The sequence below is a fragment of the Zootoca vivipara genome, chromosome 10 (assembly GCF_963506605.1).
Source record: "Zootoca vivipara chromosome 10, rZooViv1.1, whole genome shotgun sequence".
NCBI lineage: Eukaryota > Metazoa > Chordata > Lepidosauria > Squamata > Lacertidae > Zootoca > Zootoca vivipara.
Genome location: NC_083285.1, coordinates 53,647,539 through 53,672,533, shown reverse-complemented (window position 1 = coordinate 53,672,533; position 24,995 = coordinate 53,647,539). Strand labels below are relative to the sequence as shown.

Here is a 24,995-nt window from a genome sequence, read left to right as displayed (position 1 = left end):
CACCCAATAGGAAAAAGGCAGCACATTTTATTTCCAATATTTTAATGCCATATAGGTCATGTCTACAAACATGTGCATTTGAAAGGACAGTGTGTTTTTGACATACAATGGATATACTGTACTGTATTTTGATTTCACTAAGTCTGGTGCAGGGAAACTTTGGATCTCCAGATGTTGCTGAAATACAACTCCCATCACTCCTAGCCATTAGCCATCCTTGCTGGGACTGATGGGAACTGTAGTTCAGCAACATCTGGAGGGCCAAAGGTCCCCCCACACCTAAACTAAATCAATTTCAAAACCGAACAGCTGTTTTGCTAACATTTACTTAAACAGCAGGTTATAGCTGTCCTAAAATAATTCCTCCATGTAACAAAAGAGTGAAATGTCCCTTACTGAATGATAACATTCATTGCACGGTGACAGACCTGTGAAAGTCTGGAAAATGAAAAAGGGAACCTCAGATATGTTAGGAAGGTATTTTGAGAACAATCTGGTGGAAATCTGTGCTTTGTGTCCTTCATCAAGATGAATGGCAATTGTGCAGAAGCTGCTAATGTAGTACTTTCGTGGAAAATATCAAATGCCTACACCAGGCATAGGCAAACTTGGCCCTCCAGATGTTTTGGGACTACAACTCCCATCATCCATAGCTAACAGGACCAGTGGTCAGGGATTATGGGAGTTGTAGTCTCAAAACATCTGGAGGGCCGAGTTTGCCTATGCCTGATCTACACAGAAACTGAATATTAAGTGTTCTGGATAAACAGTTTCCAAAAGGCAACATAAAAAAAACAATATCTGCCAAGTGCTCCATTTAAATTGATTTCCATTTATGTTGTTAAATATTTATCTTCAAAGTCCCAGAAGGAAATCTTCAATCCCTTTTAATATAACTTTTGATCTGCCATCTACACAACTTTCTATTTTAGGCAGATAGTTACTAAAATTCTATTGAACTCACCCAGATGTTCTTCTAGATGACCACAGATGGGCAACCTGCAGCCACGGGGCTGAATGTAGACCTTGGTTGCAATTTCATGTGGGTTACGAGGATCGGGCCACAGTATTGCTACTTCTGTTGACACTATACTTCTGCTGATGCAGTCTGGGCATTTCAGCCACCACATTGCAGTAGTGACTCATGGTTAGCCTGTGGCTGCACCCACCAAAACTGACAGCTGTGATGAATTAACCCATGATGGTCTGAGGGATACCAGGCAGGGATTTCACCAGCTAGAAGAACAGATGTCTGTCATTAACTACAGAACTCTCCTTACACCAACAGGTCAGAGTGTCCCAACTGACTCCACAAGCCATACATTTCATTTATTTAGTAAATGTATAAACGACATGTAAAGATTCCAGGTGAGGTCAGCTCACAGGTGTGAGCAACTAGTTAAGGTAACAAGTCCCTGCTGACTACAGATGGTCTCTTATTTTGCTTCCTAACCAGACCTCCATTTCCTAGAAGCTGGATGTTCAAACTGTGTGTTCCAATGGTCTTTAGACGCACAGCATCTATTCATCATTGCATAATTTATCAATAGCAAAGTTCTCACATTCCTAGTGGGCAGGCCTTACGCTGCCAATGAAAGTATCTGTAGATGACCTAAGATGGCACCTAAGATGCAACTGAAACACTTTTGCAACAGGAGCCGTTGTCACCTTAAAATCTCAATCTTGATAATCCTTTTTAAAAATCCAGATAAAGATCGCCACTCCCCCCCCCCCGGCCACCTATTTCTCATCTTCCATCAATACAACATGATTTCAAGTTTCCCTGTTATGTGAAAAGCCCACAAAAGCTATGAACACACAACTCGTGAAAAGCCCGAGAAAAGGGGATTCTCCTACCCAAGAATCCCACCATAAATTGGCCAACATGTCACAGCTTGTTATGTTTTTTACAAAAAGAAATCTTTACGATAAATCTCCAGGCCCTTTTATAATTGAAACTAGGCTTCTACCGTCTTAAGAATTTTTCTTTCTAAACGACATTTTCCCCTCCCAGCAATATTTCTGTACAAGCACTGAAAAAAGTTCTATATAGCCAGAGACACTATTACTTCTCAGGAATTTCCAAGAACAAGCATCCCGCCTCAGTAACAAATGAAACTTCAAAAAACTCTTTCAAAGCAGGGGCATTTATACTGAGGTTATCCTTGATGTTTATATTACATAGCAGGAATACTGGCAAGAAAATACCTTTCAAGCTCACTCTTCAGATATGTCATTGTGTTAACAGGTTCCCGACATTATTAATCAGGGGAATTAGTTTGAAGAGAGATTTAAAAGAGCATCAAAAGTGATGCCTTTAAGATGCACAACAAAAGGAAGATGCCCATTTCAGACTAATCGCCACGTACTGTACTTGAAAACACCGCTGGGAACAGAACAACTGATCTATGAAAAAATCTTGAAGAAGCAACTCCACATTCCCCCGCCCCATTACCTGCTCGAAGCGTCAAGGAGAACCTGTTATTGAACAGTGGTAGCAATCTCAATGTGCCCTAGTAAAGTGTTTCTCAGTAACTATAAGCTAGACTCCACCTCAGGTATGAATGTTAAAGCAAAAATGTATATTGCTGGTCACAAAATCAGAGTTGGAAGGGATCCTGAGGATCATCTAGTCCAACCCCCTGCAATGCAGGAATATGCAGCTGTCGCATACAGGGATTGAACCTGCAACCTTGGTGTTTTCAGCACCACACTCTAACCCAGTGTTTCCTAACCTTGGGTCTCCAGCTGTTTTTGGACTACAATTCCCATCATCCCTAACCAGTGTCCTTGCTAGCGAGGGATGATGGGAGTTGTAGTCCAAAAACAGCTAGAGACCCAAGGTTGGGAAAGACTGCAGCCATCCTAACACTTGCAGCAACCAACACTGGCAAAGTATCATTTTGTGACCAGAGCAAAAGAATCCCCTCAAGTGCCTTTACCTGAGGTCATTCTAGATGGGTTAACCCTTAGCACACGTCTAACCTCAATTGCAAATTTTAGAAGAAAGCTAAAAAAATGGAAGTTCCTTCCTTTCTTTCCATGCCTATTTATGAGCTGAGTCAATGTATTGAAAGGAATTTCAGCAGGGTCATTTTTCCAGATGAAGACAGCCCCATGAACTTTTAATGGTTGGGAGCAAGACCCACTGAATTCACTGTGACTTTGACATGGATGCTTTCTTAATATGATCAGACAGGGAGAGCTCAGATTTCCAGTAGCCTTTAGCCCAGGCACCCCCAAACTTCGGCCCCCCAGATATTTTGGACTACAATTCCCATCTTCCCCAACCACTGGTCCTGTTAGCTAGGGATCATGGGAGTTGTGGGTCAAAACATCTGAAGGTCCGCAGTTTGGGGGTGCCTGCTTTAGCCAGTCTCTTAAATCTGCAGCTCTCAACTAATGTTGAACTCCAATTCCCATCACCTGCAGCCCACAAGGTTAACAACTCAGGGATCATGGGAGTTACTGACTCCAACACCATTTGGATAGGCACAGGTTCTCCATCCCTGTTCTACTGGCTTGGAGACCAGACCAGGAACTTCTGTAATATTATGGGAATTGACTGCACTTATTTTAAATAAACCGGCAAGAGGGGAGAAAGAGACCAGGGATAAGAGAGGAGGGAAAGGAACCTGAAGAGGGCAGCCACATGAAAATTATTCTGTATTGGCTAGTCCACATTTTCAGTCACATGGCTCTGATCACGTGAGTTCATACAAGTCACACGTACCAGACTACTAAGGACACCCAATTTAGAAGGGCATTTGTATAAATTCACCCTAATTCAGGACAGAACAATTGTCCTGGTGATGACCAAGATGCAGGTAAGAAGAGTTCAATGAAAACGGTACTGCTACTCCAAATACTGAACTCGGTTCCAAATTCAGACTCAGAAGGTAAAAGGAATTCCTAAATCTAAGAACACAGCAGACTGCAGGTACAGGCATTTCAATCTTAAATTACAACATGTCAAGCGTGAAGAAATGTAGTACACTGTCTGATTCTATCAGCATCTTTATTGATTCTGCTAAGAGCTCCAAAAATCAACATCCTATTGATGAAAATGGAACAGCAAGAGGTGCAGTCATTCCTCCCAGTCTGGTTGTAACAATTTATAGCTCTCTGAACAAGAGATGCTGCTTCATATGTGGTTAAGTAATTTTGTTGTAAGACAGCCTGAATAGCAACTGCCTCCAACAAGTGATGTTCTCTGTGCTGACAGCATAAAGTACTACTGACACCATGTTTGTATGACAAGCACCAAGCACAGAAGCAAGCAACTGGGTACTAGACAATAGTCTCCAGAAACCTGCAATTACTTCAAGGCATCCAAGTTCAATACCCAGCACCTATAGCAGAGTTCCCCATCATGGAACTCTTGTGCCCACAAAGCCCCTGATCCCCCTTTCCCTCAAACTGACTTCCATCTTGGTTATGAGGTGGCAATGGTGGTTACTTTTTGGTCTCCTGAAAAATACCTAGAACTTAAGGGGGAAGTTGGAAAAGTGGTGCTCTTTCCCACTTCGTCTTTCAGCTCTAACCCTAAAGTTTCCTTCAACCAAACATCGATCAAAAGGGGCCTGCAACTCAGAATACTGCATTTCTGGTATTCAAACAACAGATATACTTGCATTCAAACAACAGATATACTTGCAAAACAGTTTTCCCCATGCTATTATGATATTAGCCATCCATTTTCCATCCCTTCTGGTGACAAGCATGAGCTACCTGGGGAAGGAAACATGTTGCCCACCAGATGTTGTGGGACAACAATTCCCACCACCCCAAAGCATTGGCCATGCTGGTTGGGATTGACAGGAGTCCAACATCTGGAGGGCCACAAGGTGCTAAGAACATAAGGTTGTAAGAACATAAGAACATATGTTCAAGTCCCCACCTCTGAGCAACCTGTAGGTCATTTTTTGAAAATCATTAAGTGAGAAGGAGGAGGAGTTTGGATTTGATATCCCGCTTTATCACTACCCTAAGGAGTGTCAAAGCGGCTAACATTCTCCTTTCCCTTCCTCTCCTACAACAAACACTCTGTGAGGTGAGTGAGGCCGAGAGACTTCAGAGAAGTGTGACTAGCCCAAGGTCACCCAGCAGCTGCATGTGGAGGAGCGGAGACACGAACCCGGTTCCCCAGATTATGAGTCTACTGCTCTTAACCACTACACCACACTGACAAAGCATTGTTGCTACTTAATACTGTACAGTGGTACCTCGGGTTAAGTGCTTAATTGGTTCCGGGGTGCCATTCGCACCCCAAAAAGTACTTAACCCGAGTGGCGATAGCACGTGTGCGTGAAGCAGCAATATAGCGCTTCTGCACATGCACAAAGCGCACAGAACGCTTCTGCGCATGCTTGCACAGCAGAATGCAGAAGTAAACACTTCCGGTCCGCCGCGTACTTAACCTGAAAGTACGCAACCTGAAGCGTACTTAACCCGAGGTATGACTGTACATCAAAGGACTCACAGCAACATGTACACAAAAAGTGCAGAAAAAAACACAAAGCACATAATTGAGGAGATTATCTCCCACCAGAAGATACTATGCATCTGGAAAGGCATATAAAGTGAGGAACAGGGGCAATCTTCCTGGAGACTGCAGCTAGAGATGGCCCTCGACTAAAAAAAAATTAGTTGGCCACCAGGTTAGAAGATGTATGCCTCATTTGGATAGAGTACCACTTTAAAAATAAATTAAGGACAACGAAAGGGGGTGCTTCATTAACAAGTTCCCACCTTGCCTCCCACATTTCAAAAAAATGAGTCAAAAGCATCTGTCCAAGAAGTGCTCTGTAATAGTTGTCTACTAATCAAGCTCTGATGCTCTATCATGCATAGCATATACTGAGTTCATATATAGTGGCACCAGGGACACCTCTTGGATTGGGGAGAGGTTTCTGGAAAACATCTGCCCCCCCCTCATCTAGGACCTCCACCCCCCTCTCCGAGTTCTAAAGACATAACTACTTTTTTTAATGGTCTTTGGGGATGAAAATGCAAGGTTGGCAATTCAGTTGGAATGCACCCAAAGCTAGTTTTAGCCTATTTTAGTCTGTGGTTACTTGGTCTTATTGGTATTAGATACAATAGTTTTTTTGTATTTTAATCATTTTTATAGATGTATCTTAGTTATTACAAACAGTTTTGTCGGATGACAGTTCTGAAAAGCAGCGTATAAGCCTTTTAAACAGAAGAAGCAAGGCATTAATTATAAAAAGTGTTCAGTCCTTAAAACGCTGCAAGACTTCGTCCCTCCTCACACCTTGCAAGCACTGTAATAAATTAACAATCACTCAGCAATCTACCCAAGGGTTGGCCAAAGGCTCCTCCTTCTCTGCCCTTGGACATAAAAAAGGAAAGTGGTGTGGAGGGGTGTAAAATATGCTACACAAAAGCCATGCCAAATGTTGGAAGGAACAGAAGCAGCTCCATTGTTACTGTACAGTATTGTTTTATTTTAGGTAATCTGTTTGGGGGATCCTTCTGGATCAAGAGGCAGTAGGGAAGTCAGATAAATAATCACATTTGGCACTTGAACCATAAGGATGCACTATTTTCATTCTCATTGCTTCCTTTGCTCTTCTCCCCCCTGTTAATGCTCCAGGGTTGCTGCAGCCCAGAAGTCCACAGTCCACTTAATGCATCTGATGATACAAGCTGCAGACTACAAAAGCTCACGTCACAGTAAATCATTTTAAGATTGGCTCAGTGAAGAGGCTGAAGGAACATGATGCAATTCTACTGCTGAAGTTAAGCTAACTGACCCTAAGCGGTGCCTGGATGGGAAATCAGCAGAAAACCGTATAAAGTTATTTGAAGAATACATGGGTGCACAACTATTATCACTAAAGTTTCTAGAAGACTTTATTATTTTATTTTTGTCAGCACAGACTGACACTATAATCTTTTCTAATTCTTCAGGTTTCAAACCAGATGTCCGGAGAAAGGACTACATCTCAGTGGGAGAATATATACTTTCCATGCTTAAGTTCCCAATTCTAATCCCCTATTGAAATATTCTCAGGTTTTCTTCCTGGAATCAGGGGAAGAAAGAGACCCCAGTGGGACTACCCAACTAGCCAACACGTCCAATGGTATGGGATGATCGGAACTGTTATCCAACAATATTTGGAGGGCACCATGCTGGCTGCTTCTCATAGATGCTCCAGTGATTCAGCTTTGTAGGTTCATAAAAAATTAACTGCAAAATGGACCTTGGATTTCTTATTCAAACAAGGCGTTCGGTTTCCTCTAAAAGTTAAGTGCTAATTTCTGTTTACTCATATACCAATGACAATGCTAAAATAGCATGAACTTCCATGCACTGCCTCAGTCAAGGAGGGCAGAGGTCGCCGGGTTCCAGAGGACGCTGGAATGCTGACTCACTTTGCCTGTCAGCAACTGGAGTGTCAAAGCACAACTCCTTTCCAAGCACATTATAACACAGTCCCCCAAAGTTGTGCACGGTCTATTAGAACAGCGTTTCTCAACTAGTGTGCCGCGAGACGCTGGCTGGTGTGCCGCGACGTGCAGCGACGAGAAGGGCGATTTGCATTGTCACGTGCCTGGCACACTGACCCACCGGAAAGCAATATTTCTCCTCCTCTTTCCCAAAGCTCAGTGCAAACGAGCCTGGCGGCCGCCAATACGTAACACTCACCCGCCAGACGGCTTGTGAAGCCTTAGTACAGGAGATTGCAACCAACACAGCAATTGGCAAGTGTTTCTTACAGTCATAATTATAGTCAATATAGGGCGGCACAGAGTTAAATTTTTTAAATTTTTTAATGGTGGTGTGCCTCGTGATTTTTTTCACGGAACAAGTGTGCCGTGGCCCAAAAAAGGTTGAGAAACACTGTATTAGAATTAGAGTTCAAAATTTTCGTTTCATCTGGCCAACAAAAATAGATTAAAATAGATCTGTTTTAATCTTCTAAACCCCCCCCCCCCAAGTCGCCATATCCTGCTTTGAGAATAAGCCTTTGGTGTTTTTTAATTGCCTCGTTGTTGTTTTATTTATTATCTAGACTAGATACCAGGATTCACAGAAAAGATGTAAATGATAAATGAGGCCAATCCTATGCTCCCTGGGGGTGGGGGGCAGGCAGCTGACAGTATAGGATTCAGCAGAAGGGCAACCAAGCGGGACCCTGGCTCAAAGCAAAGCTCTCCACCACAGTCCCACCATCCATGTTCTGCAGGCAGTGAAGGCCCAAATCCAAACCCCGTTTCCTCTTCCCCCAGCATGATGCCAAACATGCCCTGAAACTATGCCAACTGCTGCAGTTGAATCAACAATGAAAGACTCCACCTCCCACCCTGGCCACCAGTAGCTCTCAGGGATTTGGATGTGGCGGTTGTTCCAAGGATTCACTCACTCATTCCCAGATGGAACCTTGTGCTCATCAGTAGCTGAAATAACTACGGTACCTATTCTTGTTTATACTGTCTTGTCTTCCCTTCCTTCTCCTCCACTGCCTCCCATGTCAAATTCTGCTCTGCTAGCCCTCTCATGTAGGAACCTGTCCATTAGGGCTCGCAAAGCACTGTGCACATTGAGGAAGATATACAATAAAGAAAGCATTCATATGGACACTTCTTTTGGAAGAGAGTTTTCAATATTTCCCTTTTCAATCCCTCCCCTATTACACAATAATAAATCAAAAATAGCTTGCAAAAACAAACAAACCCAAGTGTGCCCTTGAATCTCAACCCCGCCAATTAAATTTGCCAGGCCAATTAATCAACTAGGGCTTTATTATTTATTTATTTATTCATCCATTCATTCTGAAATTGACATCCTGCCAACCAGCTAGGAATGGCTCTCATGGTGGCTATCAATACATTAAAAGCATTTATAGCTAAACAATATTTTTAAAACTGTACTTTTAAGCAAACACCAAGCTTGTCTACAGGTTCCTTGAAAGGCAATCATTTAGTTGAGTAATCTACCAATTAAGTCAATTAAAGCTTGCAGCCCAATTGTAAGCAACTGATGTTTTGGTGGGAGGACCAAGAACATGAATACATGAAGTTGTCTTATACAGGGTCAAACCACTGGTCAAGGCAACCCAGTTCTGCCTATTCTGACTAATGGGAGATTCCCCCAAATTCGTGGGGCTCAAGAGAAGTTTTTTCTTTTTCTCACTTAAATAACCAACCACACACTTTATTAACTAACTGTGCAATCCTGTACAAGTCTACTAAGGTGTCAGTCCTATTAAGTTCAATGGAGCTGACTGGCAGGTTAGGTGGGCAAATGATGAAAAGAAATTTTGAGCAGCAGTCAGATGCACAAACCATTTACTGACCTTCAAAAGCAGCTGGTGATAGAACTGTGGCCTTTGACTTGACTTCAGAAGGCCAACTCTATTATAAAGTTTTTGAATATATGGTAATGAACTTGATGACATTATGCAAAACTGTAATATCCAACTTGATAAGCCAACCTGGCAAAGACAATCAGCAAGGGGGGGGGGGAATCTAACAGCATCTTTACTACTCATCAGTTTGAAAGCAAGTTAGCATATAAAGGGTAACTTTAGAGTTAGACCAGGCATCCCCCAAACTTCGGCCCTCCAGATGTTATGGCCTACAACTCCCATGATCCCTACGGTAGCTAACAGGACCAGTGGTTGGGGGGGATGGGAATTGTAGTCCAAAACGGACCAATGGTTCTCCAACCTGCTGTGTTTCTTTGCATTTAGCCTTCAGGATACTGCAAATCTTCTTTTGCAGTTCAGGAAACAGCAACAAGCATATTAACACTTACAAGCAGTGAGAACTTCCTAATCAACACCATCATGTAAATGCCCCTATTTTCAGAAAGAGGAATTGGAAATTACTCTAGTTAAAACTCCCAAAGGTCATACTATGCAAATCAACCCTGGTGCACCTTCAATGCTAGAGGAACCAGCAGGGTTCTATTTCTGAAACAAGCATGTATGTAAACAGAAGCCATCTTTGAGATTGAGACCAACACACACATTCAGGCTCCAGGTGGGAAACCAAAACCTTATTAGAATAGCTTTGATTCTGTCACAGATGTATACATTACATTAGATCATTTCATCACATAAATGGGCATCAAATTACTAAAAGTTACAATGTGCAACATATACAAAATGGCAATGTCAAATCAATTGTAAAGTTTAAAAATTATATAGAAACAATTTGCTAATTACTGCTTTTTAAAAAATAAAATAAAAACCAACTCAATGAGAATTCAAGTACATAACCCAGATTCAGCTCCAACAGTGCTTTAAAAGCAAAGTTACATGCAACTTATATGCACCAAAACACAAAGAACTTCTAACTTTTTCTAATGAGGACTATGGGGAAGCAATTTCTGTGCTGGTACATTAACACAATCACCCCTTATCCCATATCAAATCCAACTGAATGCAATGAAGACAGGTGGAATCTATATTCTGGTATGCATGGATCCTCTCAATAGAAACAGGGGCTACATGTTAAAGATTGTGGCCCTAATCATTTGATTGCTTACCAGGTATTAGTACTCTGGAACCATCCTGTTTCAAGTAAAAAATGTCACCCACACAGCAAGTGAGCCACCAGCTCACTCAATAAGTGGCAAATTAGTTTTCTTAAAGAGCATGCAAAGAATTTAAATGAAGCTGATCTCAACTTCAAACAAAAACTGAAGAATTCTTTATATCCGCTGCTTTTGAAAATTTAAGAACAGTTCACCATCATGAGACAGGCTAGTCAAGACAAATATCATTAAGAGCCTTTCAGAATTTCATTCTGTCAAATAAATAACCCTGAATTAAGGCAAGTACAGAGCAGAAGCTATTTTCATTCCAAAAAGTTTACTAAAATTATTTAATTCAGCTTCATAATTGGCTACAATGTTCATGCAAAAGGTAAGCAGGTAAATAGCTCAGGAGTGGGGAGACCTGTTTACTTCCAGATGCTGCTGGACTACAACTCCCATCATTGTTACCACTGGCCATGCTGGTTGGGACTGATAGTCCAACAATACCTGGAGAGCCACAGATTCTCTATACCTGAATTACCACTTTAGCAACAATAGTCAGCTACTTTTATTTCGCATACAAATGGATCCCGATTAAGTTTGAATACAGCTCTCCCTTTTCCTTTATTGGCTAGTCATACTGCAGAATCTGGAGTTTTCTGGACGAGATGCAGAATTTAATTTTGGCCTACTTTATTTTCAGAGATGCAAGTGCCAGATATACAGCATAGATCATTTTTAAAAGGTGTCTTTGTAGTTTCTTACAACCCCCTTTCTATATTTTGAAAGACTTTCTCCTACTTCCACAGCTAGCTATGCGGAGAAAAGCTTCTGGCATCTCTCCAGCTTCAAACCAGTTACATTTTTGACAAATCCTATTGAAATCACTCTAAATCATATGAGCAGTATTTTTAGCAGAATGCAACAAACACTTTCAGGATTAGGGATGATGGATAGACTCATTTTTTTAATCATTCTCATGCAAACTATTCCAGCTAAAAGGGCAATATACCCAGATATCTGATGGGGGGGAGGGAGACTGGTCTGTAGGCATTTGGATAGATAAAAATATTGGGGGGCTTCGTCAAATTGGTAGCTAACGCAAAATAATGGTTTTTGACTAGGAACTATTGATTTCACTGGATTGTAGGATGACAGCTTATGGGGGGGGGGGCGAGTGGAATTTTTCACTAGACGTCTCTTAAACACATTTCCTCACCGGAATTTTCTAGATTAAGCTTGTGTACGAAGCAGTGTCTCTTAACTTTTGTAGGTTGCCTAGTACAATGACTAGCACCAAGTGAGTAATATTAGCAGTGATGAACCTCAGCATGGGCCCAAACAGTATCACAAGCTTACCTGCAATTTGTAATGCATAATTCACACTGTTATGTAAAGAACTAGTGTGGTGTAATGGTTAAAGAGTTGGAACTAGGGCCTGGGAGACCAGGGTTCAAACACCTTGAGTTCCTTGGCTAAACGGTGGGATTAAAATGTAACAAAATATATAAATAAATACCTCTTACTGCTCTTCCAATAATAAATAATAATATATTTTAAAGAAACCTAAACCTATGGTACAAAAAATAGAACAAAACATCTTAAGGTATGTTTTCCCTTTTGCAACTATCTAGCCAGCCAAAATACAAAACTGAAATATTAATTAGCATCATTCCGTCTGGTCTGCTGGCAACAAGGAGTTTTATTTGACTATCTAATCCCAGCGCAGTGTAGCTTAAAGCAACCCCCTCCCAGCCCTCCAAAGCCGGCCACAGAACAGAAGCGAAGGCACTTCAGTCTCCCAAAGTAGTTACAAAGGTAGCTTTCCCTGCTCTTTGGACCCAAGATAGCGGGCATTCGAAGGGGGGGGGTGATTGCAACAGCTACCGACATTCAAGACCTTCGCAAACGCACATTATCTAAGGCCTGGTGGCAGCACAGGGCACTGGGGGGTGGGGAACAGGGAATAAAGCCTGAGCCGCGAGGAGGAGGAGGACTGCACTGAAACGTGGGTCCTCCTGGCAGTGACATAACCGAACCTGGCCACTGCAGTCTGGAAGCATCACGATTTTGGGAAGCGGGTGGAGGACGAAGAAGAATAAGAAGAAGGGGCAGGGAGAGCCAGGCTGGCTACTCAGATCTGGAGATCCGTGCATGGAAAAGCAATGCGGAAGGCGCTTGTGGAAAGGAGCACCAGCGGGGTGTTTAGAGGAGGGCTCCTCCTGAGCTATTGTGGGAGGCGGAGCGGGGTCGGGTGAGAGAAATTTTAAAAAACGGAGCTGCGAACACAATAAGTAAAGTCTCCAGCAATGGAGCCTCGGGCGGCGTGCGCGCGGGGCCTGGCCGGCGCAATGTCGCCGCGCAGAGCGCAGACCCCCGCGCTCCAACCCGGGCACAGATGGAGACGCGCGCGCACGCGGCCAAGGAGCAAGGCAGCGGCGGACCGGGACCGAGAAAGGAGAAATGGGGACAGGGTCAGGCTCCCCCCCCCAGCCCATCCCATCCCAGCCCCCGTCTTTGTCTCCCTTTCCCTCCTCGGCTTACCCGCCAGCTCGTCCGGCTCCAGCCCGCTGTCGGCATCGATCCCGCACAGCACGAAGTAGTGCGCAAAGCGGCAGGGCGCCGAGCCCGAGCCGGGCCCGGGGGGCGCCGCGCTGCCGCTCATCCCGCCGCCGGCGTCTGCGATCTCTCTTGGGCAGGATCCCAAGCAGCAGGGGCAGCGCCGCTAACGCAGCAGCAGCAGCTCTCCTTCCATGGCGCAAGTCCGCCTGGGCGACGGCCTCCCTTGCCGAGGGGCGCACGCACGGCCGAGCAGGAGGAAGACGAGGACGCGGCGCCGGCCGTAGTGGCAACAGCAGCGGCAGCGCCCCTCGGTCAGCTGAGGCTGCAGCCGGCGCTCGAGTCCCGCTAGGCACAGTCCCGCCGTCGCCTCTGCCGCCTCCCCCTGCCGGTCAGATGCTAAGCCGCGTCGCGGGAGGGAGAAGGAGCGCACCGGCCCGCTTCCGCCCCGCCTCCTCGGCGGGACATTTAAACCACACTTGGCGCACGAAGCGAGGCTCGGCAACCCAAGCGCGTGATTGGTTTGGTTCTCAGCCCCCTCCCGAAACGTGTGAAATTTTGCTTGACGGACCACCTGAATTGTTTTCCTGCCTGCTGTAGCAATTGCAATGTGCTATGCTAGATGCTGTATGTTTTAATTGTATTTTTAGTGCCTCTCTTCTTGTTTAGTGCTTCTCCTTCTTTCTCTTCTTGATTTGAATCCCGTAGAATACAAGGTATAAGAAGCAATCAGAATACACTTTAAAATCATTAAGAATATTTACTACAGGCTTGCCATGGATCATCTGAGTGAAGCAAATACTGTATGCACAAGGAAGAGGTGAAGAGGCACGGACCTAACAAAACAACGAGGACAAGAGTGGTCAAGAAGGCAAAGCAGAGAAAATGACTCCTGCTAAGCTGACCAGAGGCAGGGCAGATCTGGAAGGCAGAGGGCAGGATGGCTCCTTCCCCACATTGCTTGTGCAGCACAAAAGCTGTCCCTTACCCCACATATCTGTCCACCCAAAGTGGCAAGTGAAGCTCAGACAAATGCAGAGACAGGCAGGCAGGCAAGATAAAAGGCTGGAATGGATACGTGGTTCTTTCCTGCAGAAAACTGCCACCCCTGGATCCATTCCAGCCTTTTTCTTCTGCCGGCAACTCACTTTGCTCCACTTGATGCCCTTTAATAAATAAATAAATATAGAGTGTGTTTGGGCACACTTGGCACACTCCCTGAGCACATGTGGTACAGCCCAAATTGTTGTTTATATGCAACATGATTTTAATGATGATCACACTTAGGAATAAAAAACTAAGGGTTTTGCATTCCAAAATAACCTTGGGTTACTCCGGATTACATTTCTGTACATCCTAGTAAAGTACAAGAGTCGGATACCTTTTTCAACATGAAGGCCACATTCCCTTTTAGATGCTGGAAGATGTTTGGTGATACCACAGGAAAAGGCACTGTTTCTTAATTATAAGGGCATTATTATTTGAGAAGGGGATGACAGAGGATGAGATGGTTGGACAGTGGAAGACAGGAGTGCCTGGCATGCTATGGTCCATGGGGTCACGAAGAGTTGGACATGACTGAACGACTAAATAACAACAACAACAACAATTTGGCTGGCTGGTTGGCAAAAGATTTTTAATCATGCTACTTAAGTAACCTTAGCAACACCAGAATATCTCTGCTTTCTATGGCTAATCTTTTGTCTTGATTTGATCAAATCACTTAATCTCAGCAATTATCAAGTTAAGCGATTTGATCAAATCAAGACAAAAGATTTGTTTTCAGAATAAAGGTAAAGGGACCCCTGACCATTAGGTCCAGTCATGACCGACTCTGGGGTTGCGGCGCTCATCTCGCTTTATTGGCCGAGGGAGCCGGCATACAGCTTCCAGGTCATGTGGAAAGCATGACAAAGCCGCTTCTGGTGAAACCAGAGCAGCACACGGAAACGTTGTTTACCTTCCCGCTGTAGTGGTACCTATTTATCTACTTGCACTTTGACTTTCGAAATGCTAGGTAGGCAGGAGCTGGGACCGAACAAGAGCTCACCCCGTCGCGGGGATTCGAACCGCCGACCTTCTGATCGAGACTGATGTATTTACAGGACTCCTTTAGGGGCTATCACAAGTTGCTGAACATCTACATCTTTGTTGTTGCCTACAGCTGTGTGAATTAGATTCTCTGCTGTGTATTAATTCACAGTTTAGGACTAAATGCATGCAAGCTGAGAGCAGTCTCTGGGAACTGGCTCACGGGCACATGTGTTCCAACAGGGCCGTCTTAAGCACCCCTGGCGCCGTGGTGCGCTGGATCCCTCCGGCGCCCTGCCGCCCCGTTTCCCAGCGTGGTGGGCGGGCAGGCACAGCGCGGTTGCCGTGGGCGCAGCTGCGTGGCGGACCGGCCGGCCAGCGGGCGGAGCTCGCGGCGCCCTCCTGGCGGGCCGGCACCGTGGTGCCTTGCGCCACCCAGCCTGGCCGTAGGGCTGGCCCTGTGTTCCAAAACTGAAAAGAGAATGGTGAACGTGGAAGAGGGAAACAGGTCTGTTGTGTGGTCGGGAAGACCTTGGGCATGTCAGATATGGGAGTGGAGCTTTGAACACAACCTCAAGCTACATTTAATGACAAGACACATATTTGAATGTCTAAAAGGAGCACAGCTAGAAAACACCTCTGTCTGAGACATAAGAAGAGCTTTGCTAAATCAGGCCAAGGATTCATATAATCCAACATCTTGTTCTTATGGTGGCCAGCTAGATGCCTATGGAAAGCCCATAAGCAGAAGCTGGGTTCAACAACAAGGGGGCGGGGAGAGTAAAAAAAAACAAGTAGGACAGAGTGCAACAGCACTCTCCTCACTTAGGATTCCCAGCAACTGGTGTTCAGAGACATGCTGCCTCGACAGTGGAGGTAAAAGATGCTGGGGAGAAGCTGCTAGACCAGGCAGCCAAGTCCTGAATTAGATTGACTTTCCATTTGATTCCGTGTGAATTTACTTCCAGGTGTAAAAAAAAGTAAACCCACTTAAGGGGAAGTAAGCACAATTGAACATATTGGGACTTACATTTGAATAAACATGCATAGGATTAGGCTAAAATCCAATGCACACTTATCTAAGAGTGATAATGTTGAATTTAATTCTAAGTAAACCTCAGGTGTGCACTGAATGGCTCAATCAATTCTAAGTAAACCACTGGCTCAATCATTTGCACACTTACAGTACGCTGGCCTGTTGTCTTACTTAAGTGGGTTGTATTTTGAGTAAATACCGTATGCAAAGCTCTGTAGATGTGTTAGTCACACAGCTCTTTGCATCCTGGCCCCTCTGAACAAACCAAGTTACGCAGGGCCTCTTTTCTGAATCCAGTCACAATCTTTACAGGTATTTCAGATTGCAACATAACTAGAGTAGGGTGTTTTTCACAGCAAGAGAGGGAGTACAGTATTTCATTTTTAAATATGAGTTTTTCTCAGCAAGAAAGTTGCCCCTGAAAAAAATAAGTTTATTTCCAAGGGTTTGGGGTAGTGGCAGAGGAAAGGGGTGTGGGGGTGCAGTCCGCCCCAGGTGTCATCACTGAGGGAGGGGTGACAAAGGGAGTTTTTTAAAAATTGGGCTCATGAAACTTTTTAGGAGTGATGTGGTGGCTTAGGCGCCTGCAGGTTCCATGCTGCCTAAAACGGCAGTGTGGGACCTGTGTCTGCCTACACTACCTCTCCCTCAGTCGACCTACAGCTGAGTGGGAGGCGGCGGAGAGACTCCAAGCATTGGAGAGGCTTGCCCCGCCCCCCATGGGCGCAGATCACCCCGCCCCATTGGTGGCTCACCCTGCCCCCAGCTGCAGGACACCCCCCCACACACCAGGCACCCGAGCGGCTAGCTACACCGCTGCTTTTGGGTATTTTCAGATTCACGAAGATCAGCATCAGAGGCTCTTGCTCCTTTGTCAGTTATGAGGCACTCAGCCTTCCCTGTAATGGCACTGCCATCTTTCCCTGCTTAAAAATCCCCTATCAATTTTGCACTGTTTTATGCTGTCTCCTTTGGTTTTGATGTTGCTGGTGCATATGAAGCTGCCTTATACCAGGGCATCCTATTGTCTATTTAGCTCAGCATTGTTTGCTCCAGCTGGAGGTTGCTGCCAAAGTTTCTACGGAGATCTTTCCCACCATCTTTCCTATGCAAAGGATGTATTCTTTCATGGTGCTATGACCATGCTGAAGGAAGGCTTGGCTTGAGACTGATATATTTTAAAGTCAGTGTTATTCTTGCCATAATTGCAATATACTGTATATATTTTTCTTTTGAAATAATAATAATAATAATAATAATAATAATAATAATAATAATAATAATAGGGACAGGAAAGGGAATGTGCTCAGTTAACACACACACACAAAATGCATGTTTACTTTGGAGTAAGTTACACTGTCTCCAAAGCGGTTTGCTTCCCATTACATCTGTTTAGGATTGCAGCCTAGTTTTGGGATTGCACCTCTGGAACTAGAAAATAATAGCATAGCTATTCAGCTACTTACTGCTCAACTCTATTTTGGCAGCAGCATCTTTTGTATTATAAATTAACATCCACCCCTGCAGTAATTATCAGCTCCATTCAAACATTCATCTTTGATTCATGGCCAGTTCTTGGACAGATGGAATACGAAGGTTCAGCTATAGAAACACTTTTTTAACCCAATTAATTGCCTTTTTTTATTGCAGTGACTTATGTCCCCCTTTGAATTTTCAGTTCTAGCTCCCTGCGTTAATAATAGCATTTTTCCTTAATCTCCTCTGAAGCCTTTACCTTTCAGAAGCTGCCAGCCTAAATTGGGTCAAAAGCTGACACATATATTAAAGTCTTTTTGGTTTTGCCATAAAGGATCAGACCATTTGTCAATCAAGCCCTATCTCATGCACCCTAGAAACAGTTTTTTAAAAGCCCATTTTAAATTGTAGTGCCATACAACTGGGAGTAAATCTTTCTATGTTCACCAAGGCTTACTCACTAAATAAATTCCGAAAGCAATTCTAAACTTACTTATTTGTTAGTTTTCCAGTGATTAGGACCCTGTCCTTTGGTGTCATTCTTCCTGAAAGCCCTGTCTATCAGCCAAGAACAAATATATCTGACAAGTCAAGACTGCTCCACCCCTTAATCTTTAAGATTAAAATTGTACCCAAGCAATTCACTTTATATTTGACCCTATAAACCAAGGAGAGCACCCAAGATGGCTGACACCCCACTCCTAAGGAGCAAAACTTTTGCCTGCAGCCACAATGCTTAATTTGTTGAAATGTAGAAAGCATGCTAATGATAGGACTAATGGAAGCTACTCTAGAAGCCTATGTTGAAAAACTGCTAAATGTAGCCAATTTGAATTCATTTTAGCCTCAACACAAAATCAGTACAAAAAGCAGTTGTGTTTGGTCATGTCCATACCATATTATTTAACACACATGGTTTCCCCCAAAGAATCCTGGGAACTGCAGTTTGCCCCTCACGCAGATAAAATTGCCAGCACACTTAGCAAACTACAGTTCCCAAGATTAATGTTGGGGAGGGACCCATGCGCTTTTAATGTACGGTGTAGACATGACCTTAGTTGTAGAGCTTTAAATGATGTGCAGGTAGATGCATATACCAGCCACCTTTGACACTGTGATGCTGGGAAAAAATGGGAATTTAAATAGCCATTACCAAAGTTAAAACTCAAATATAGGCACCAGTTTGTAATCAGAACAATGAGCAGTTTAGAGCTAGAGCAGCAGCACCTGCTATTACCCGAGGGAACAAGGATGAGTCCGAGGCCGTTCAAATGCTGCTGGACTCCCATCAGACTCAGCCAGCAGGACATAAGGCCAGGAAAGAGTTGTAGTTGTAGTTCAGCAACATATGGCTGGACACAAGCCCTCCACCCTTGCCCTATAATAATTCTTTATGATAGGGTTGCCATATTTCAAAAAGTGAAAATCCAGACCCAAAAGTTGTTGAGCTTTTTTTAATGTGTTGGGGTTTTTTTGACCAAAGTTGTTTTGCTTTTACAGATAGAAGCTTAGCAGCAGGCTAATAGGCAAGGCAGGCCTTATCAGCTCTTATTTCACGTTGAACAACGTCACTGTCCCGTTGTGCAAGTCTGCACAGAATGTGCAGCCTGTTTTCCAGAAGCACAGAAAAGCTCCACCCCTCACAACTCAGGTCATTAACAACATAAGAATAGTCTGCTGGATCAGGCCACTGGCCCATCTACTCCAGCATCCTGTTCTCACAATGGCAGACAGCTGCCTATAGGAGGGGAACCAGGGAGCTTAACATACGCACAACAGCACTCTTCCCTCCCATTCCAGCAACTGGTATTCAGAACATTGCTGCCTCCAACTGTGAATCTAATCATCTTTTAAAGGCATCCAAGTCAGGGGGCCCCACTGCCTCCTGGAAGGGTTCCACAGTTTGATTGACTATGCACTGCTTGAAGAAGTGCTTTATGTGTCCTACATCTTCCAACATCTTTTCTCAACAAAGACCAACTCTTCCCACCTCTGTAAAGGGCTGGAAGGCTATGGAAAAGTGCTGTGGAAATGCAAAGCCTCCTGCCTCAAGTAAATCCTGCAATTGTCATGTAAATGCAGACAATCCAAATTGTTGGCATCCACCTGTTGACAAGCCCCACCTGCCCCTCACTTCCCTCTACAGCACATGCAGAAAACTGCCTTCTTGACCATTGGACCCACTATTGGTCCACTCCATTGCTGGAGCCTGTATTTGCATGTAGGGGAAGTCCCTACTGAGGTTACCTTCACCTGGTTTAGCCAGACAGTTCAAGCCATTCTTGGGGTGTGGCTGCTGTTGCATGCAGACAGCTTCTAGTAGCCACAGGTGAGAGCTGTGAGCAAAGGTGCAGGGCAGGGAGCAAAGGTGAACAAACCGCCGTAGAAGGAGTATGATGTATCCCCCCCCCAGGTACTGCCCCTCCCATAACACCCCAAATAATCAAGCTACCAGTAGGTGTTAATCATCACTCTCAGGAGGCCTGGAGGGAGAAATCAACAACAATCTGGGGCTAACGCCTTGTACAACTTTCTGCTAATGCAAAGCCACAGTAACTCATCTTCTGTAGCGCACAGGCTGAAGGAAAATGAAACCCATTGTTATTATAATTAATTAATTAAATTTATAGACCTCCCTTCATCAAGAGGCCCCAGGGCAGTACACCAAATAAAATACAAGATAAAACACAAGTAAATAATTAAACCAAAACAACAACACAATAACACCCCTCCCCCTCCCACTGATATGAATCAGCCAAATGCCTGGTTGAACAGGAATGTTTTCACCTGGCATCTAAAAATATATAATGAAGGAGCCAGGCGAACCTCCCTGGGGAGAGCATTCCACAAATGGGGAGCCACTACAGAAAAGGCCCGCTAGGCCTCACTTGAAGAAGGACCTCAGTATGAAATGGTCCAGCTTTTAAGAATGCAAGTCTGTGACCAGCCATGCAAGTTGGGTAACTTTTAGACTCAGGTCTTAATGGTCGCTCCCTACTTTTGATGGTAATATGTATTTGTTCACTAACCTTACATCATAGTAGGTCAGCTCTACTTAGTTTGCAGGTTCTCCTGGTCATTCTGCTGTGGCAGGACTTTGGCCCAGACTCCTGCACCAACACCACCACAGACCACCCCAGTATGGAGAGTTCTGGGGGGTCACATTTGCCTCCTAGGCCTGAATTCCCCTACCCTGTTATCTCAGAACAGGCCTCCAAGGCAGCTGACGTAACAGAAAGGGAATGCTGAATAAATATACGTAATACTGTAAAGGGTTTTTAATGGTGAATGATAACACATGAAGGCTTTGCAAGGGTAGGGGGCGCTATGATGTCAAATATTTGTTCTATAAATACTAATTGCAGCACATATCTATTGTACTAAAATCTGTGATCACTAGATGTCCTCATAAGCTAATAAATTTAGGGAAATCTAGGCATAATATCCCTTCTGTGTGAGTGGCATTAAATCTGAAAGGTTTACTCTGACAGGACTTAAGGATCTGCTGTTCCCTCATGCGCCACACAAGGATGGTGGAGATCTATTTATTTATTTTAAGGTTGCCCCTGAACATATGTCACAGTACAAGGTTCCAGAACACAGGCCTCTTGTTGCCTTGGTAACAGAGATCTCATTACAATAAAGGAAGCTGGCATTTCCTTCCTTACCAGTTGAGTGCATTGAAACCTCAGGCAATACGTAGCTTAAAGGTAAGAAGAGTTGATACACTTCACAATGTTTGCCACTGTTTCCACTAGGGTTGCCAACTTCTTTTAATCTGCCCCACTCCTGAGCATTTAATAGGAGGCTGGCACACAGAAATGTAGCCTGATTTAAATATCTAGGATTACTTGTCAATGGGAAGTCATGGAAACCCCATCTGGAAGCAATTAAGCTAATACAGTATCTCTGGCCGTTCTACTGGGCAGCTATATAGATTTCTTCCATTCAAAGGGCGGGCAGCTAATCAACCCAGCTATTAAGATCTTTGTGTCTAAAATTATCACCCAAATACTCCACAGAGCTGAGATATGGGGAATTGGTGTTAAATCTTTTTTTTTAATTTTTATTTATCAATATTAAACCAATACAATTCATCAAAACTACAATCATCTACAGTACATTTCCCCCTCCCCCTTCCCCCCTCCCCGGACTTCCCTCAGCTCCCTTATCTGATTTATTTTTTGCATATTGTTTCTGCGTGTCATAAAACTGTACATATCCCTTCCCAATGGGATACCAATGACAAACATAGTTGGTCTCTAAGGTGCTGCTGGAATGAATTATTTAATATCCCTTCCCTGACTATTCCCATTGTTCTAATGTTTATTCAGATCCTGACAACGAATGTAAATCACTCTGTTGTTTCTTCATATAATTTGTAAATAATTCCCATTCTTCCTTGAATTCCCAATTATCCTTTTCACGTAATTTATAAGTAAATTTTGCAACTTCTGCATAATTAATCCATTTTTCTTGCCATTGTTCTTTCGTTGGTATTTCTTCCTTCTTCCATGCTTGTGCTAACAATACTCTTGCCGCAGTGGTGGCATACATAAATAAATTCTTCATTTTTTTCGGTATGTCTTGCCCTAAAATTCCTAATAAAAATGATTCTGGTATTTTAACAAATGTCTTTTTCAACATTTTTTTTCAATTCATTATAAATCATTTCCCAATATTTTTTTTAACTTCTCTACATTCCCACCACATATGATAAAAGGTCCCTTCTTTTTCTTTGCATTTCCAACATATATTTGACCCAGTTTTATACATTTTTACCATTTTAACTGGTGTAATATACCACCTGTACATCATTTTCATATAATTTTCTTTCAACAAGGAACAGTCTGTAAATTTCAGATTTACTTTCCATAACTTTACCAAACAAAGACACCAGCCAGGAATATAAGAGCAAAACAGCAGCCAGTAGGCCTGGTCTTTATTTAAATAAAAGAACTGTTGCAAGAGGACTTCCACCCACCACATGGGAGAAGCAGGAAGAAGCCGAGAACAAAGGATTGCTCCCACTTTTATCAGTTTTACAAAGATACCCACAAGACCCCTGAAATTACATAATGCATACATCACAAATACATCACAAATTGGGAGGGTCTGGTGTCAGAAACATGAGCATCAAGCTTGTCCCCATCCTTCCCTTGACCTCCACCTCACACCCATCAAGTAAATCAAAATAAATATTTACAAGTTCCTGGTTTCCCAGGCCACGTTAATCACACCTCTTTGTCCCGACCAATAAACTAATCCATTCCTGGATGGTTTCCCATTGTCCATGGGATGACTGCCTGACACCCATTTGCCAGGATGCCAGTGATTACCTCTTGTGCAAGAGGCTGCTGTGTATGTGATCCCAGGTTTCAGGGATTATGACTGCCCACATCCCAGGACCCCCCCCTTCCTAAATCATCTCTTTCAAATCTAACCAGTGAAGGAGGTGAAGGTCCTGTGTGAGTGTCTGGAGGCATGTAATGGTCGGTGGCTCCTACTTGCCCCTCCCAGCCAATCTCCTGACTTGAGCAGCTGGTGGGAAACACACAACTCCACACTTCTCTTGTGAACCGTAGTCAAAACAATTCCCCAGTAGTTCGCTACCACCACCCTTTCTTACTTGCACCTGGCCAGAGAGTCTAAAAGGGATAGCTCTCCGCCTTGTTACAAGGTTGCAAGCCTCTGACTACCCTTAATAAAGCAGGCAGAAATTCAACTGGTTTGGTTTCTTTATTCAAACCCAGGCCCACTCACTTGTGCAGCCTAACACGCAGTATGCGACCAAATGGTTAAGGGACTGGACTAGTTGCCCCACCCTGAACAGCACTCAAGGTCCAAACCAAAATATACATTTTCAAGGCTTTATTAAAAAGTGTAAAACATACAACTTAAAAATAGCAGTGCACATTTCTTGTGAGGTTACAGATATAGCAAATAATAAACATAAGCATACAAATTGCTGTAACTAAGGATACATACGGATACGGCAGATGATATATCTTATTGCAAAACTTTCAGAAGGCGAAGCCCGCAGGCCCCCCCTTCCCCTCTCACAGCTTCATACTGGCAGAAGCTCTGGCGAAATTGCAAGTGGCAAAATGCGAAGTTCTAACGCTAGAACTCCCAAGTTATGGGGGAAAGGGTCAGGTGGGGTTCCGTTTTCCCACCTATCTTACTTCATACCCTGATTGACAGTTCTCTCATCCCTTCCCAACTCATCAAGGGCAAGCCGACCTCAGGTGGACAGGATAGTCTGATTGGACCCCCTCCCATCCGTACCACAAGGAAATAGGGACCACTGGTGTTTCTTCTTCAGCCAAAGGCAATTATCACATTCCTTTGCAGGCAGCTAATTGGGGCTGCAGAGGAAGACTTGGCCGGGATGTTAAATGCCCAGCCTGCTTTGCTGTCTCTCCCAGCATACATCGCTCTTAACCAAGGATTCAGAGTTGCTCGTACTATAACTCCCATGCCATGTCCATGACAAGGCGGTTGGAGGGTGGATGGTGGCTAACAGATTAAGGTTGAATCCTGACAAGACAGAGGTACTGTTTTTTGGCGACAGGAGGCGGGCAGGTGTGGAGGACTCCCTGATCCTGAATGGGGTTACTGTGCCCCTGAAGGACCAGGTGCGCAACCTACAAGTCATTTTGGACTCACAGCTGTCCATGGAGGTACAGGTCAATTCTGTGTCCAGGCCAGCTGTTTACCAGCTCCATCTGGTACGCAGGCTGAGACCCTATCTGCTGCGGACTGTCTTGCCAGAGTGCTGCATGCTCTACGGTAGTTATCTCTCACTTGGACTACTGCAATGCACTCTATGTGGGGCTACCTTTGAAGGTCACCCGGAAACTACAACTAATCCAGAATGCGGCAGCTAGACTGGTGACTGGGAGCGGCCGTCGAGACCGCATAACACCTGTCTTGAAAGACCTACATTGGCTCCCAGTATGTTTCTGGGCACAATTCAAAGTGTTGGCGCTGACCTTTAAAGCCCTAAACAGCCTCGGTCCAGTATACCTGAAGGAGCATCTCCATCCCCATCATTCAGCCAGGACACTGAGGTCCAGCGCCGAGGGCCTTCTGGTGGTTCCCTTGCTGTGAGAAGCCAAGTTACAGGGAACCAGGCAGAGGGCCTTCTCGGTAGTGGCACCCACCCTGTGGAATGCCCTCCCACCAGATGTCAAAGAGAAAAACAACTACGGTATCAGACTTTCAGAAGACATCTGAAAGCTGCCCAGTTTAGGGAAGCTTTTAATGTTTGACACACCATTGTATTTTAATATTTTGTTGGAAGCCGCCCAGGTCAGAGTGGCTGGAACCGAGCCGCCCCTGATTTTGGTAGTCAGGGTGTGTGTTTATGGTATCTAC

The 24,995-nt window shown here is 44.2% G+C and overlaps 1 protein-coding gene across 3 annotated transcripts in view; it reads right to left on the bottom strand.

The window, feature by feature from the left end:
- DENND5B (DENN domain containing 5B) overlaps window positions 1-13,436 on the bottom strand; it is a 100,822-nt gene extending 87,386 nt beyond the window's left edge. For all 3 annotated transcript variants that reach the window (XM_035126607.2, XM_035126605.2, XM_035126606.2), the window contains exon 1: window positions 13,058-13,436. In XM_035126607.2, the coding sequence (XP_034982498.1) occupies window positions 13,058-13,178 (121 nt within the window). In that variant the 5' untranslated portion in view covers window positions 13,179-13,436. The remainder of the gene's footprint in view (window positions 1-13,057) is intronic.
- Between the last annotated feature and the right edge of the window lie 11,559 nt (window positions 13,437-24,995).